Raw genomic sequence first — 16399 nt, forward strand, 5'->3', positions numbered from 1 at the left:
GGAGAGTATGGTGCTGATAACACCAAGGCCACAGGTTCGGATCCTATATAGGGATGGCCGGTTCGCTTACTGGCTGAGTGTGGTGCTGACAACACCAAGCCAAGGATTAAGATCCCCTTACCGGTCATCTTTTAAAAAAAAAAAAAAATTTTTTTTTTCTTTATTTTTATAGCAGTTTTAGTTTTACAGAGAAATTGAGCAGAAAGTACAGATACTTCCCATACCCCCCCCCCCACATATATAGCTTCTATTATTGACATGTTACAATAGTGTGGTACATTTGTTACAATTATGAATCAATATTCATATATTATTGTTAACTTAATCTTATATTAGGGTTCCCTCTTTGTATTGTACTGTTTTATGGGTTCTGCCTAATGCATAATGTTATGTATTCACCATTACAGTATCATACACAATAGTTTTACTGTCCTAAAAATGTACTGCGCTCCGCTTATTCATTGCCCTCTTTCACCCTCTCTCATTCCTTGAAATCCTGGCAACCACTGATTTCTTTTTTTCCATTACCTCAAACATTTCTCTAAAATGAGGTTATTTAAATGGCAGATTTCTAAAGATAAATCCATAAATAGTTTAAAATTGCTGGAAAAGATGGTGTCCCTTTTGGCCACTTTCGTGACAGAAAATTGGACTATATGGAATGTGGCTGGCTCATTACAAAGGTGGCTTTTCTACAGGTGTTGCATAGAGGTCTGCACAAGTGTATTTTTAGCTTTCTGACAGTGACAATTTCTGTAACAACAGTAACTAACAACTACTGGTTTTTCCCTTGCGTAATCGATAGTTTAATGATTTGTGATTATGAAGCTAAAATTCTTAAATTTAGAGCTTATTAAGTTAAATGAGTAGCCAGATTCTTAGGGAATATAATGAGATTCTCAGAAAAAGGAAGATTGACAGATTAATAACAGATTATATCATGAAAATTAAAGTTGATTAATCAAAATGATGAGAATACTTATAAAAGACGAATAACTTATTTAGCTCTCAGTTACTTGATACTTCTTTTACATTCTAGATTCCTGTTCATCCTGTACCTGATCCCTTAGTTCATGAAGTTCTAAACTTAGCCTTTAAGCACTTTAAACATAAGGAAGGGTAAGTGAAATGCTAACTTGGGATTGTTTCTTTCCTCTGAAGTCCAGGTCTAGACTGTTTAAATATAATTTGAATTCTTACTGATCATTTGTTTTTAGAGTTCAAAGCAATTATCTTCCCATTTCTTTTGAATCCATTGAAAAAGCTTATAGGAAAGATTTTGTAAAAATAATTCTTAACACCATAGACTGAATTTATAAAAACCAGGTTAAGTTTGATGGCAAATTAAAATCTAGAGATTAAAAAAAAAATTGTGTGGTTTTTATCATTGTAAAAATGAATATTGAGAGAAAATTATATAAAACTCTAAGGAATTTCAAATTTATTAAGAGTTTGTAGAAAAATTTAATGAAATATTATAATTGTTCCCTTGTTATTTTAGATATTCAGGAACCAACACTGGGAATGTGCATATTATTGCAGATTTATATGCAGAGGTGATAGGGGTTCTTGCCCAATCAAAGTAAGTTTTATAAATCATTGATTTTGATTTGCTTTGTGTTTTAGAATGCTTCATTGCTAACTAATACAAATAGACACTGACAGTTTAGAACCACCATTTTTGTCATCATAAAATCTGCTCCACCTTTTGTTACTTACTGCTCTGTTCCTTACTGACTCTTTGAGTAACACCCATGCCTCAATTTCACAACTTGTTCTAATTTATTTGGGGTTGTCCATACATGTCTGAATTGAGCAAGTCAGAAATTGCCAAGATTAGTCAGGACATCACCTTACTCCCTATTTTTAACAGTTGTACTAGAAGTGTTTTTAAAAGTCTTTCTTTTAGAACTCTTTACAGAGATAATAATCACTCTTATTATTTTCCAGGTGAGAACTTTTATTTCTAAGATAGCAAAGTGATCTCTTCTAATCATCTTATTTGTTTTACTACTAAACAGAGTTTTGGATGGGTAGAAGATATACCAAAGAGGAAAGATAGAAGATACTAGATTACTCCATTGAAAGTGTTACACATTAGGAGTTAACACATTTTGAGTTGTACTGAACATCATTCCAGTAAACAGTGAAATTTGTTTGTCTTTAGCATCTTGTTATTTCTGTAAAAAAAAGCTATGGAAGATTGTGGATTTCCTTTGTTGCTACTGGGAAATTTGTAAGGAAAAAAATAGTAATTTATGTTTTCTTGGATGCTTTTTAAAGAGTCTTTGGCCATGAAACATCATATAACAACCTTTCTAAATTCTAAGAAGGCAAGCACAACTACTGTCATGTTAAGTAGTTATCATTTTAATATTAAGTCTTATATTTTACTTAGTATTTTTTTTTCCTTTGCAATATACCAGGGACCCTTTTATAACCAATGCTATAGAGCTTAGAACATAGTTTGAGTATTTTAAATGATTTAGACAGACAATAATGTCTTAATATCTCATTTATATTTAACCAATAATAAATCCCTAACTGAGGAATATAGACATGAAACCATACACATGAGCAATGATACATTTCTCTTTATGGCATAGTAGTTCATGATACTTTTGTTTTTATCAAAAATGAATTTATATCTCAGGTATATAGATCAGAAATTCTAAATAATACATTAGCAAGTTGGATCCAGGAGAAAACTACATCATGGCTAAGTTAACTTTAGATGGTAAGGATAGTAAGTCCAAATGGTTAATAAGTTTATGAAGTGATGCCCAGCTGCACTAGCCTAGTTGTAAGAGAAATGCCACTTTAGAGTGATATTGAGGTATTTCCCAATTGTACATATGAGTAAAATGAGCATGGGAGAAAATGTGGACGGATCCACATTGGGTTAGGCTGATAGCACCTGGGGCAGGGTGGAGTGGGGCTGGGAAAGGGGAGGGGAGATAGAGAAAGGCTGGGCCATGTTTGAATTTACCTATGCATTTTCTTAGATTATAGTGACCAATAATTTTTATAAGAAATTTAGTTTTAAAAACCCCTTGGATTCTAATACTATTTCAATGGAAAGATTTTTATCCACTTTATTAAGATTTTCCTAATGAAATGCTAAAGAATACTTTCATGCAAAATCGTATCTTATTCTCCAAGATTCAAATTCACTTTCTATCATATCCATATTTTGTTAATATGTGATTTTCTTTTTCCCTTACTGTGATCAGTTACCATTGGAAATCATGCTTCATTTAAGGTCATTTTAACTTTCAGGAACTGTTTTACCCAAGTAACATTAACAGTAAAATCTTCAGTTGTTTCATAACATATAGAGAGGTATAACTAAGCATTAATGATTAATAACTATTAGAAGTCTTTTTCAGATGTAAGCAAAGAAAAACTTAGTGGCCTTAACAATTGTAGTGATTTGAATCCAGGATGGTGGTCACGTTTTGAAAGCCCTTAATTCTGTCTTATTCACATGTGAGACCAGTGCTCTTCTCTTCAGTGTTTCTACAGTGTAATGATATAATAGTTTTAAGTGAGAATTAGTACTCTACAATTGGCTGGTTTATTTCTTTGAACAAATTTTTAGTCTCCACTCTGCTGTCCATATAGGTCTAATCACAGACTCACTAAAAAGTAACCTTTTTTTAAAAGGTGGAGACACTCTGATTTACCTGGAGATGTTTTGTTGGTGGGTTATTTGATCTTATTTTTATCATGATTATTAATTATTAAATGGCAAGGATGCTGTATTGATGATATTATAGGAATAAGGCACTCCTGTTATTTTACCTTCAGGAACTTCTAATTTTAAAATAAACAAACAGCAAATTTAGAATAACAATTTTATTTTCTTCTGTTTGCTTTTTTGATAATTTTGATGAGGGTAGAGAAAAGAGATGTTTAGGTAACACACCTTTTGATTTCACCCTTGAATATCATGTGGGAAGTTAGTTTTTTAATTGATATCAAATTCTGTCTTTATGTATATTAAAGGTTTCAGGCTGTAAGGAAGAAGTTTGTGACAGAATTAAAAGAACTACGACAAAAGGAACAAAGCCCACATGTGGTACAAAGTGTCATCAGCTTAATAATGGGAATGAAATTTTTCCGAGTTAAAATGTATCCTGTAGAAGATTTTGAAGCATCATTTCAGTTTATGCAGGTGATATACCTTGTCAATGGCAGTAATTAGAATTAGCCTTACAGTGCTTATTCTTGCTCTCCATGATTCTTTAAAAGAAACAAATATAAGTTAATGGTATCATCGATTTCTTATTCCAAGTGTTAAATTGTCATAAGTGTAGATTAACTTTCTTTTTTGACTTGAGGATGCTTTGACCTTAGTCTTGTGGCAAAATAGCAATGTATTCACAAAATTATTGTGATATTACAAATTCTTTAACCTTTCCTTTTTTGTTAATCTAAATATACCTTTTTCCCTTCAAGGAATGTGCTCAGTATTTCTTAGAAGTAAAAGATAAAGACATAAAACATGCACTTGCTGGTTTATTTGTGGAGATTCTTATCCCTGTAGCTGCCGTAAGTATATTTTTTATTTTCATACCATTCATGTGTCATATAAGAACCTTGTAACCTTATACTTCTGTTTCTTCCCTGAAAACTCTTGCAAGGCAGTAAGTTGGGGCCATCAAAGGGCTTGTCTTATTTGCTTCCCATCCTCAGGGGTCACTTTTTTTTGTTGACTGGTGTACAGTGTTTTGCAGATCATTTCATATATTTTGTTCGGTTTTTGGTTGTTTAAGATGGTGGGGTAAATCCAGCCCCTTTCTCTGTATCTTGGCTAGAAATGGAAGTTAATTTACATTCTTTTTATTCAGGTTTTTTTCTATTTAAAAATTTTAAAAATGAAGAAATTTATTTACATGTTGAGAAATTGAATTATTTTGGCTTTCCTTTTTATTTATTTATTTACTTATTCATTTACTTATTTGTTCATTCATTCATTTAATTAATTAATTTATTTATTAAAAAGATGACCAGTAAGGTGATCGTAACCCTTGGCTTGGTGTTGTCAGCACCACGCTCACCAGTGAGCGAACTGGCCATCCCTATATAGTATCCGAACCCGTGGCCTTCGTGTTATCAGCACCACCACTCTCCCAAGTGAGCCATGGGCCAGCCCTGGCTTTCCTTTTTAAAAATTGAATTCACTGACTTGTGACCTATGTGTTCATATAAATTGATTTGTAGTATTCAGGACCTCCCTTTAGAGCATGTTTTGAAGAGGTGAAACTTGTAAGAAAATTGTAAGAAAAGTTAAGAATTTAAAATATTATTTATAGAGTGATTGACATGATTTTCTTTTTACCTGTCTTGTGTATTTGAAGATTTTTTTTTAATGGAGACAAACAAGAGTCGTGAATTAAAGGTTTGCAAGAGGTTTACTTGAGTCAGACAGGCCCTCCCCACCCCAGTTTTTAGCCATGTGAAATAGGCTCATTTTATTAAAAAGAAAACAAGCTGTCATTTATAAAACCATGTCAGTTCTAGTCTATTCTCATTAGTACATGTATTTCAATTTCCTTTGCTAGAAATGGTTTGAATTACTGCTCATTCATCCCACATTTTGTAATTCGTGCTTCCCCCTCAACTGATAAATCTGTTTTTGCCAGATTCCTAACTGGGATTAGGTTTTAGTTTTTATGATAATTCATCAGAAGGAGCAGGTGTTAGGAACAAAGACTCTTGACAGTGGCCCCTTATCACTTCCTTGCCTCATTCTTCTGTTATACCATGTTTGCTTTTGTGTCAGGTTTATTAGTTTGCTGGACCTGCTATAATAATGTACCACACACTGGGTGGCTTAACAACAGAAATATATTGTCTCTAGTTGTGGAGGCTAAAAATCTGAGACAAAGTGTCAGCAGCTTGCTTCCCTCTGAGGGCTGCGAGAAAGAATCTGCTCCATGCCTCTTGCCTAGCTTCTTGTGGTTTACGGGAAATCTTTAGTGTTCCTTGGCTTGTAGATGCGTCACACCAATCTCTGCCTTCATCGTCATGTGGCGTTCTTCTTGTGTGTATATCTATGTCTGGATTTCCCCCCTTTTTATAAAGACACCAGTCATGTTGAATTATTTTATTCTAATTATTCCCTAGTTCTATTTTAACTGATAAGATCTGCAATGACCTGTTTCCAAATTAGATCGCATTCTGAGGTACGTGGGCTTTGGAGTTCCATATATGAATTTTGGGGGACCCAGTTCAACTGACAACACCAGACCTTTGCACATGCAGCTCCTTCTGCCTAGAACATTCTTTCCTCTCTAGTAACCTCCCTCGCCTCTTTGCCTGCTGGCCTCTGTTTATTCATTCATTATATGTATTGAGTGCTTTCTGCGTGTCGGGGCATCATCTTTGCACAGGCAGTACAGCAATGAACAAGATAGGAAAGACTCCCTGCTATTATAGAGCTTACTTTTAGAGCAGAAAACAGAAACTAAACTAGTATGTAAAATTTATAGTATGTCAGGTTACAGTAAGTACTACGAAGAAACATAAACAGGGTAGGGGAAGTAGGATTGCCAATGGATTAGGGGGTTGAAATTTTAAATAGAGCATGCTTAGGAAAGACCACCACCTTGGAAGAGTTGGTGGTGATTGAGCAAAAACTAAAGGAATGAGGGAGTAAGACTTGCTATATCTGGGGAAAGAGCTTTCAGGCAGAAGGAATGAGTGTGCAGTGTGCTTTGATGTGTTCCAGGAACAGCATAGAAGCCAGTATGGCTGGGTCCCAGTGCACAGGGCAGAGTAGTGGGAGATAAGCCCAGTGAGGTTAAATGAGAGGCTTTTGCAATATTTCGGGTGAGAGATGCTGGATTCAGCTTAGATGTTACTTCCTTGTGGAGTTTTTCCATAGGGGCTCCTTCCTGGTGCTCCAGGAGCACAGAGAATTTCCTCTTGCAGCATCTATTGTACTAATCGCCTGCTCACTTTCCTATATTATCCCTGTTCTTTCAGGGCAGGAGCCAGGTTTATCTTATTTATTTAACATTTGATCATTTGGCACATTATAATACTTCACTGGGAATCACAGTAAATTATTAACTCATTCCAAACCTTACAGAAAGTTCTTGAAATCCCTGTATAGTTTAATCTACCATTTCTGACCATTTTCTTTCTATTTGCATTCTCTTTTTACCTAGGCTGTTAAAAATGAAGTGAATGTTCCCTGTTTGAAAAATTTTGTGGAGATGCTTTATCAGACTACTTTCGAACTGAGCTCCAGAAAGAAACATTCGTTGGTATTGAGAAACATTTCAAATATTTACATATTTTGAGAGTTTTAGTAGTTGATTTCTGAATTCAGTACTGATCTAAGAGAATTGTAAAATCTGAAATTGTAAAATCCCCAAAGCAATACTAGGGCAAATTTTACAAATATATTTTCTCCTGCTCTATTTTAAACTTCCTGTTCTTAATTTTACTAGCTCTACATTTGATAGGTTGTTCAGACTTCCTTCTAGGTATTTACCTGTCTCGACAGGTATCTTAAATTATGCATTATAATATGGGAAAGAGTCAATGTAGTCTTATGTTAAACCATACATTTCTTTCTTTTACATTGTAATAAATTGTATTCTAAAGCATCAGATTTTTAAGGAACCGCTCTATTAATTACGTCTTTTCTATTCAGAGATTGAAGGCAATTTTTCCACTTAACCAAACACTTCACATAACTTTTATATAGCTTGGAGAAAGTTTGGAAAAATGGTCAAATGTTTGACCATCTAAACTGGAGATGTAATAATAAAGAGCATTGATTGTGCCAGGCACTGAGCTAAATACTTTGCATTCATTCTTTGTTTTACTTTAAGGCTCACAGCCCTATAGGGTATTTGTGATTATTGTCCTCCACTTTACATGTTGGAAAGCAGGCCTTTAAGCCCTTAGTGTAGCCTCCCTGAAATCAGACACTTGGCAAATAGAAAGCTGAAACTGTGATTCCAGTCTGTCCTCTGATCCCAGGGCCTGTGTTCATAACCACTCTACCAGATGAGGGACTAATGAGAGAAGTAACAGAATGTTCTAACTTTAGGAGGTATGATAGTTTAAGGAACTTTTCTTATTGAAAATTTACCCTTTATCATTCTTTGTTATTCTGTGAGGTTGCATTTCTTATTACAGATGAAAACCTGCATAAAAGATTTTTTAGTTTTCTTTTTTTTGGTAAGGATAAATGAAATATAATTTACAAGTCCAGTGCTTTTCCATGAAAAATGTTAATTTTCTCTTTCCTTATCTCCTGTAGGCTTTGTATCCACTAATTACATGCCTTTTATGTGTCAGTCAGAAACAGTTTTTTTTAAATAACTGGCATATTTTCCTACAGAACTGTTTGTCACATTTAAAGGTAAGACATAATCACATTTCTGACCTGTAAATACTGATATGGTATATTCATTTCTGCATATATGTTGAACAGTGTATAATACAACTTTCATTACTATTGGTACATTTAAATAGTAACGCTTTGCCACATTCTTTTTCTTATGCATACTTCATTTCCTCTATAGGGACTCATGTATAGACACGAATAAACTTTTGATTGAAAATTTAGTTTGTCTTAATGCAAAATTGTACATTTTCAATTCTTGTTTGTATTATTTTACATCTAGGAATATTTGTTAATAAATAACTCCTTTAGAATTGCTGACTCTTACATAGTCTAACAAAACCCTCCAGATACTTATTTTGTGTTTTGTTTTGAGAAAATTCCATAACACTGACTCAAGTCTGAGCAATATGAAAAAAGCTTTGATAATAAGATATCACTAAAAGCACAGTTAATGTAAGTATGCCCAGACAAATTTGAAAGTGTGGTATTGGATCTACATGGATGTAAAAGCTTCTGAAATGATTCTGACTTGAATAAAAGGATACTTGTTACTAACACTATCTGGCACATCCATGTTCAGTTTCTCTTAGTATTGAAAACAAAACTGTAAGAGACTAATTTTCTTTGCTAGGATGCTCTGCTAGCAGAATCTTCTTTTCTTCTTTGGGTAGTAATACAACTAATATCTGACACAGAATGTGGGTATATTCCTCGTCTGCATGACATGTGAATGCTCCATTTCAATACTCTTTTGATATACATTTAGACAAGTCTATTTGAATATTTGCTTACAAGTTATAGAAACACTACAGACATAACATTTTGTTTTCTGAAAACCTTATACTTTGAAGATAATGAGACCAAGGCACAGATAGATTAATGACTTGTCTCTGACCATGCAGCTTATTGCAGTATTGTGGAAAATAGGACTGGTTCTTCTTTTCATACTTCAGGAATGATCCACTATATATATATATTTTTCATGATTTTATGTGTTATTTTCAAAACTACTTTGATTTCTTAGTAAGGTATACAGAATATGTAAGTCTTTGAAGAACCATTTTTATCTATTTCCCTCTTGGATATACATTGATATTATTCATATTTGGTTGAGAATTGATATACCCTCTTTGCTTAATTTGTGAAAATCCCCAGGACCACATTAAGTTGATTAAACTCTTTATGTCATGCAACCAGGAAATAAATTTATTTAATTAATTACATTATACTTATTTCTGTCCTTATTTTGATAATTCATACAGATATAGGTGCTAAAAGGGAATTGATCATTATATGGGTAGTATGATTTTTTTATACTTTTAATAAAATATTTTTAAGACATGCATTTAAGTGTTTCTGGAAGGTTGCTTTGTTTCGTGACAATTCATACTTTTCTGTTGCTTGTTGGAATTTTTTTTATATATATAAGTGTATATATATATGTGTGTATATGTATATATATACATATATATATATGTTTTCATCTAACACATTTGCAGTACTTTCGCAGTACCTTAACTTTTTTTTGTCTTCAGGCTTTCGTTTTAAGTGCTCTGTTTTCTTTGAACCCTTACCTCCTGTTAAATATTCTGGCACATTGTCCATTTTCATTAATGACTATGTCAATCTGCCAGGCTAAAGGAGATAAGAGCCACTGAGCATGAGTATTTGAAATATAATTGTCTTGGCCATTAACCCTTAACTTACATTAAGGCTCTATTCAGCAGAAATTTTATGAATTGGCTCCTGTTCATTAAGTTTTAGATCATGTGGCTTCTCTGCATAGTTGAGGTAAGGAGTTGAATATTCAAGGGAAAACTATGCTAGTTATCCATCGTAACAGTTATATTTGCTTTATATATAGGAAAAATTGATGCAAGATAAAGTCCTTACATAAATTGATTTTGTTTTGAGATTCAAGTAATCTCTTGATTTCAAAAAAATCTAAAACAGTTTTTCATATGTTAGACACTACTTCTTTTTTTTTTTTGTCTTTTATCTTTTTCCGTGTCCGGCAACGGATCGCAACCCTCAGTGTTGCCCCCGTACCGGACCGGGGATCGGCAACGGGATTGCAACCCTCGGTGTTGCTCCCGCGCCTCGCTCAGCCAGTGAGCGGGAACCGGTCTGTATGTGGGATCCGAACCCTCGGGCGGGAGCACCGCCGCGCTTCCCAAGCGGCGCACTTATCCAGTGCGCCACCGGGCCGGCCCATAGACACTACTTCTTATGACTGATTTCTATTAATATTTACTGGGTGCAAAATTCTCTAAATATAGTATCTCATTTAACTTTCTTTGTACCTGAGGCTGAATGAAGATAAATAAGTAACCCATGTTTAGGAAGCCAGTAAGTGATAGAGACAGATTTGCATCCAGATGCATCCAGTTCCATAACTCTTGCTCTTTCTGGTCTACCATGTTACCTTTGAATGTACTATAAGAAATGTTGGTATACTGAATATTTAAAGAAAATGTTTTGGCTATAATTCTGGTGTATTAAAAAGGCATTATTCTCTAGAGTCAAAAGAATAAGTATGATGAATTTTCAGGCACTTTAAGATATTGCACAATGTTTTAATAATTATAATACCAATTTTTTTAAGTTGGTTACAATGAAAAATGGGCTTTATTCCTGTATGCCCATAAATAGCATGAGAGTGTAACTTTATTTTAACTGGAAAGTTAAATCTTTTACTTTTATCTCAAACAGAATTTGGTAATTTTCCCATTCCCATATGCTTATATCAATTTAGATGCTTATGTGAAAAGTGATTTTAAAGTTTCTGAAGAATTATTCAGATAGACACAGTAATAATAAGAGTAGATATTATATTAAAATAATTTAGAGTTTTTCCTACAATCTATGCTTATTTTCTTTAAAAAATTTAAAGTTGTTTGAACTCAAATGCAGTGCTTTCAGAGGAAAAATTAGGTAGTTAAAATTTTAACTGTTTTCTCTTAGTTTGAGTATTGTAGGTGTATCCCATGATGCCCAAATTGTGGGATTTTTTTTTTCCTTAGTGTTTCTGGCCACTGTCTTGAAAATTTCAAGTTTCTTCTCAATAGAGACCTTGGTGAAGAGCTATCTTGTTTTGTGCTTATTTTCATCTAACATGCATGTGCTGCATCTCATGTTTGTTTGCTGTCTCACATTGCTTTATTTAGATGCCATCTAACAACAGTATCAGAAAACAAATAGAAACACTCCAGGTGAGTTGTGTTGACGTTACAAAGTAAAATACTGCTTTATTTCCTTTGTGTGGCATTTTTTTTCCTCCTTTACCCATTGTTGCATTATATGTCTAATGTATTTATTCAAACCCGCTTCTAGTATTGTAAAAGAAGAGTACCACACAGCAGGAACATTCTTCAGAAGGTTTAACATTAATGTGGCCCCAAGAAGATGAATTTAAGATATAGAAGCACTACTGAATACTGACCTTCGACAAAATTCACAATTTAAAAATGCTCTGTTTAATTAAAATATCTAGCTGCTATAAATGAAAAGGTTAAAAACATTTTCCAATGAATGGTAGCTTAGACTTTGAATATGATTTTGATGAGTGAACTTTTTAAACTTTTATTCTATTGGTTTGGGTTTTAAACAAATCATCTTTTTAGCTCATAGTAGAAAAAAGAAAAGAAACATTAAATTGATTGCTGCCAAATATCATATTTGACTGACATATCAAAACTTTATTGTATATTAGTGTCATTAAATTTTTATTTATATAATAATCTGCTTATTCAAGTTAGACTGAATTTGTTACTAGGGAATTATGTGTCTTTGTTTGAGGCTCAGATCGATTTAGGATGTTTTTATTATTAAAACATACATAACAGAATTGTAGCAACCAAAACAATAATTAACAATTGATTGTTAACACTTCTCATCATGCCTTTTCGGTATTGTGCCGGTACCAATTTTGTGGATAGTAGTCCATCTTGGAATGTTTGAAAATCAGGTTTTTTCATACCAGATACTTCATCATTTAAAATAAAATAATCAAAATGCATTTATATTTAATCATTTATATGAGAACAGTTTTTATGTAGAATAGGACTTAAATATTTTTAATGCAAAAAATTTTCTTACTAATATTTTGAAAATGTAATTTAATAATGTGAAAGTATTACTTGTTGTGTACATAAAAATTTATCCAATTCAGGCCGGCCCCGTGTTTCACTCGGATGAGTGTGGTGCTGGTAGCGCCGAGGCTGCAGGTTCGGATCCTATATAGGGATGGCCGGTGCGCTCACTGGCTGAGCATGGTGTAGTCGACACCAAGACGAGGGTTGTGATCCCCTTACTGGTCAAAAAAAAAAATAGATAAATTTAAAAAAAAAAAATTTGAGAGGAGGGTACAGATTTCCCATGGGAACCCCTACTCCCACACATGCGTAGCTTCCCCCATCATCAGCTTCCCCCACCAGAGTGGTACACTTGTTACAATTAATGAACCTTCATTGACACATCATTATTACCCAAAGGTTATATTTTATATTATAGGTCACTCTTAGTGTTGTACATTCTGTGGGTTTCGACATGACAGATGTCAAAATGTATGACATGTATCCACCATTATAGTATATAGAACATACAGAGTATGTTCACAGCCCTAAAAATCTGTGCTCTGCCTATTAATCTCTTCCTACCTTCCTAACTCCTGGCTGAACTCATATTTTAATATCTGATATCTTGAATTTAAATGATAGGAAAGAAAGTTATGTTTTCTTAAAGGCACCACTACAAAAAGCTTGGTTGTTATATTAGTAACGTACATAGATTATATGTTATTTTAAGTGCATTAATAACAAATATAATAGAGAATTACTTGGTGAGTGTATTTGAAATTTGGGATCATTATGGATCTTGCAGTGGAGGGAAAGGGATTGATGTTGAGACTGATCAGCAGAGTAATTGATTTTCCATTCTTAATTAGATCAAATTTTCATCTTGATAGATGTGCAAAAAATTATATTTTTAGTGGGTCTTTTTAAAAAGCATCCTCAGTTATCTTTTTGCATTGCTTTTAATCATATGTAGTAGATGTCCATTATTCTTTAAGAAAACAAAATAGAATGGCTAAAATAAATTACTTAGTATTTTTTAAATCCCTTTTGACAGTTGCCATGTATAAAATAATTGTTTAACAATAAGAAATCCCCCAAACCAAAATTTTAAAAATGCAAATTTACAGCAGTGATTGCCTCCTACAACCAATCAACAGTTATATAAAGAGTTTCTCCTAATAAAGGAGATTTTAAGCTACATTTTCAAAATTTACAGTTATTTCTCATTACCTGACTGTGGTCATTTAAGAACTTTATTTTTTATAACAGCTAGAATGAAGAAATGTTTGCTGATCAAATTGTGATTGAAATGGAATACTTTTCTGATCCTAAATAGTAATAATAATAATTTAAATAATGCTCTGATTCTAAATAAAAATTAAAGGAATAACACCTACCTCTTTGTGAACATTTAATATGTGCCCGGTACTGTTCCAAGCGCTTTATGGATATTAACTTTCTTAATCTGTGATGTAGGCACCATATTTTCTCCATTTTAGAGATGAGGAAATTGTGGCTCAGAGTGATGTGATAGTAGTACCCAAGGGTGGAGCCTGGATTTGACCCAGATGTTCCTAATTTCAGAGTCCATGCTATTAATTCACTATTCCATATTCTCTCTTGTAAGGATATACACTCAACAATATTTCACATTATTTCATAAATGGAAATGACTATACTACCATTTGGTTTTCTAAATTTTAACTGTGTATGGGCTGCAAATGAATTACTCCAGATATGAGTAACCCTTCTTCTATCATTATGTCAATATTATGTTGTGAACCAGTTACCATCAAGTGAGTTGATGTGTGTATAATTTTGGAGTTCTTAGAAATATTAATGTAATTCTGTTTTAGTATTTTATTTTGAAAATATAAGGAAAGACTCAGAATTTCCTTATTTATAGTTACTTTTGAGTTTTGACATCTATACTTACCATATACCAAATATATATATAAACCTCTTTTAGATTGGATACAAAAAAAGAGGTTGGGGGCTTTTAGTTGCTGGCAGAGAATATATTTGATCTTAAATGATTGCAAGTATTTTAATAAGTTTATTTTATTTTCTTTTGTTTTTAAATAGAATAAAGATCCTAAAATGTCTCGAGTTGCACTGGAATCTTTGTATAGGTTGTTGTGGGTTTATGTAATTAGAATAAAATGTGAAAGCAACACTGTAACTCAAAGGTGAGTGCCTTTGTTTTAACATGCATTTGAAATAAAATATTGTTAAAAAAATCACTCTAATGGAATTTTAGTTAACATTATAAGTATTTTAGGGAGGAATATGAATTCTCTTGACATGAAGAATAGGAAGAATTTTTTGCTAATATGCTGTTAATGTCATGATCTCATTATGACTAAATCTTTTTTTTCTGTAGTCGTCTTATGAGCATAGTGTCAGCACTTTTTCCAAAAGGCTCACGAAGTGTGGTTCCTCGGGACACACCTCTCAATATATTTGTGAAAATTATTCAGTTCATTGCCCAGGTGAGTGCTTCACCTCATAGCATGTATATACATGTAAGCTGTAAGAGTCGTCTACTGTAATAAGTTGGAGTTTAAAAATTTTTTACACATCTAAAAATGTGATAACCAATGCATTTATTAATATTGAATAGTGAAAAATAAAAGTATGCTTAAAAAGTAAGAAATAAAGGATGCTAATGATTTTGTGTGTGACAAAACAAGTTTAAATCATTAATCTATGCACTTGAAAGGAAAGGAGACCCACAGGTGGAAACACTTTTAATGGAGGAAGGGTCCATAAAGTGTCTCATAATTATCCCCTGAGTATCTCAAATGACTTCTTAGAAAATAGTTTTCATTAATCCAGGTTCTTAGGTACAGATAACAGAATCCACTGGAGCTAGTTAAATCCAAAGGAACATTTTAAGGAATATACATAGCTCACAGAAGTACAGCTAAAGAAACAAATTCTAGTCTGAGTGACTAAAAGGAAGCTGCAGAATTGGGCTATCAAGGAAGCTGCTGCCTCAGCCAGAAACAAAAAGCTCCCAAATAAAGGAGTCACCACCTATGGGTGTGCTTCAGAATCATGTTACTTCTGCCATGATCCCCACTATATAATGGATCCCCCCCGATAAAATGGATTCCTTACTCCCTGCCCTCCTCCTCCCTTCACATACCCAGTTCCCAAAGACTTACATGAGTACACTTGGCTTTAAATCACATCCTGATACCCATTGTTATAAGAGATCCTGAGAAATAGATTTTTAGCTTTCTAGTCTCTGCAGTAAAGGAAGGTTTATTACAAGGGGGTTAACTGTGTGTTGAGTGAGCCAGCCCAGGGTTTTAGTCACATTCCCTTTTGGGACATCAGTCTTGGAGAATCAGGTAGGGTTACCTCCTCAACATAGGACAATGCTCTGATTCCAGAATATTCATTGCATTTTCTTTGAACTGAAACTATGACAATTTAGGTGATCCATATGTAATTATTTTTGACAGTGAAGAAATAAGGAATATTTAAATAAAATGAATATATTTCTATTTAGTGGAGCACAGAAGTAATGATAATTAGATTAGCATAAGTGTGCCAATATGATGAATGAAAGCTAATTGTGCTTTAGACCTAGTAGTGTTCAGAAAACATGTGCACCTAGGTTGCATCTCTTCCCTTTGCTTTTTTCCGAGAATTGTATCCATTCCCTTGGATTAATCACCTTACTCCAACACTCCAGCAGAACTATAAAACTCTCCTCAAATATTAGTTAATCTTTCTAGTTAACTGTTTTTTCTTGGAGATTTCCTTCCCTGGAGCCTTATTCTTCCTGTCCCAGCATGAACTCATTGTTCTTTAGACCTGCTGCGTAACTATTGTCTTGGAGATTTCCTTTCATTGTCATTCTGGGAATTCTTTCACTTAGATTTTTTTTTTTTTTTTTTTTTTTTTTTTTTTTTTTTTTTTTTCCGTGTCCGGCAACGGA

General features: G+C 33.4%; 1 protein-coding gene across 1 annotated transcript in view; it reads left to right on the forward strand.

Annotated features, from left to right (window-relative positions):
• Nucleotides 1-16399, forward strand: part of FRYL (FRY-like) — a 208660-nt gene that overhangs the window by 97218 nt on the left and 95043 nt on the right. Inside the window, exons 7-14 of the mRNA XM_008580294.1 lie at nt 1040-1119; nt 1502-1582; nt 4009-4177; nt 4462-4554; nt 7179-7277; nt 8285-8386; nt 14533-14636; nt 14831-14939. Coding sequence (XP_008578516.1) covers nt 1040-1119; nt 1502-1582; nt 4009-4177; nt 4462-4554; nt 7179-7277; nt 8285-8386; nt 14533-14636; nt 14831-14939 — 837 coding nt within the window. The remainder of the gene's footprint in view (nt 1-1039; nt 1120-1501; nt 1583-4008; nt 4178-4461; nt 4555-7178; nt 7278-8284; nt 8387-14532; nt 14637-14830; nt 14940-16399) is intronic.

The sequence above is a fragment of the Galeopterus variegatus genome, unplaced genomic scaffold (genome assembly GCF_000696425.1).
Source record: "Galeopterus variegatus unplaced genomic scaffold, G_variegatus-3.0.2 Scaffold2061, whole genome shotgun sequence".
NCBI classification, from domain to species: domain Eukaryota; kingdom Metazoa; phylum Chordata; class Mammalia; order Dermoptera; family Cynocephalidae; genus Galeopterus; species Galeopterus variegatus.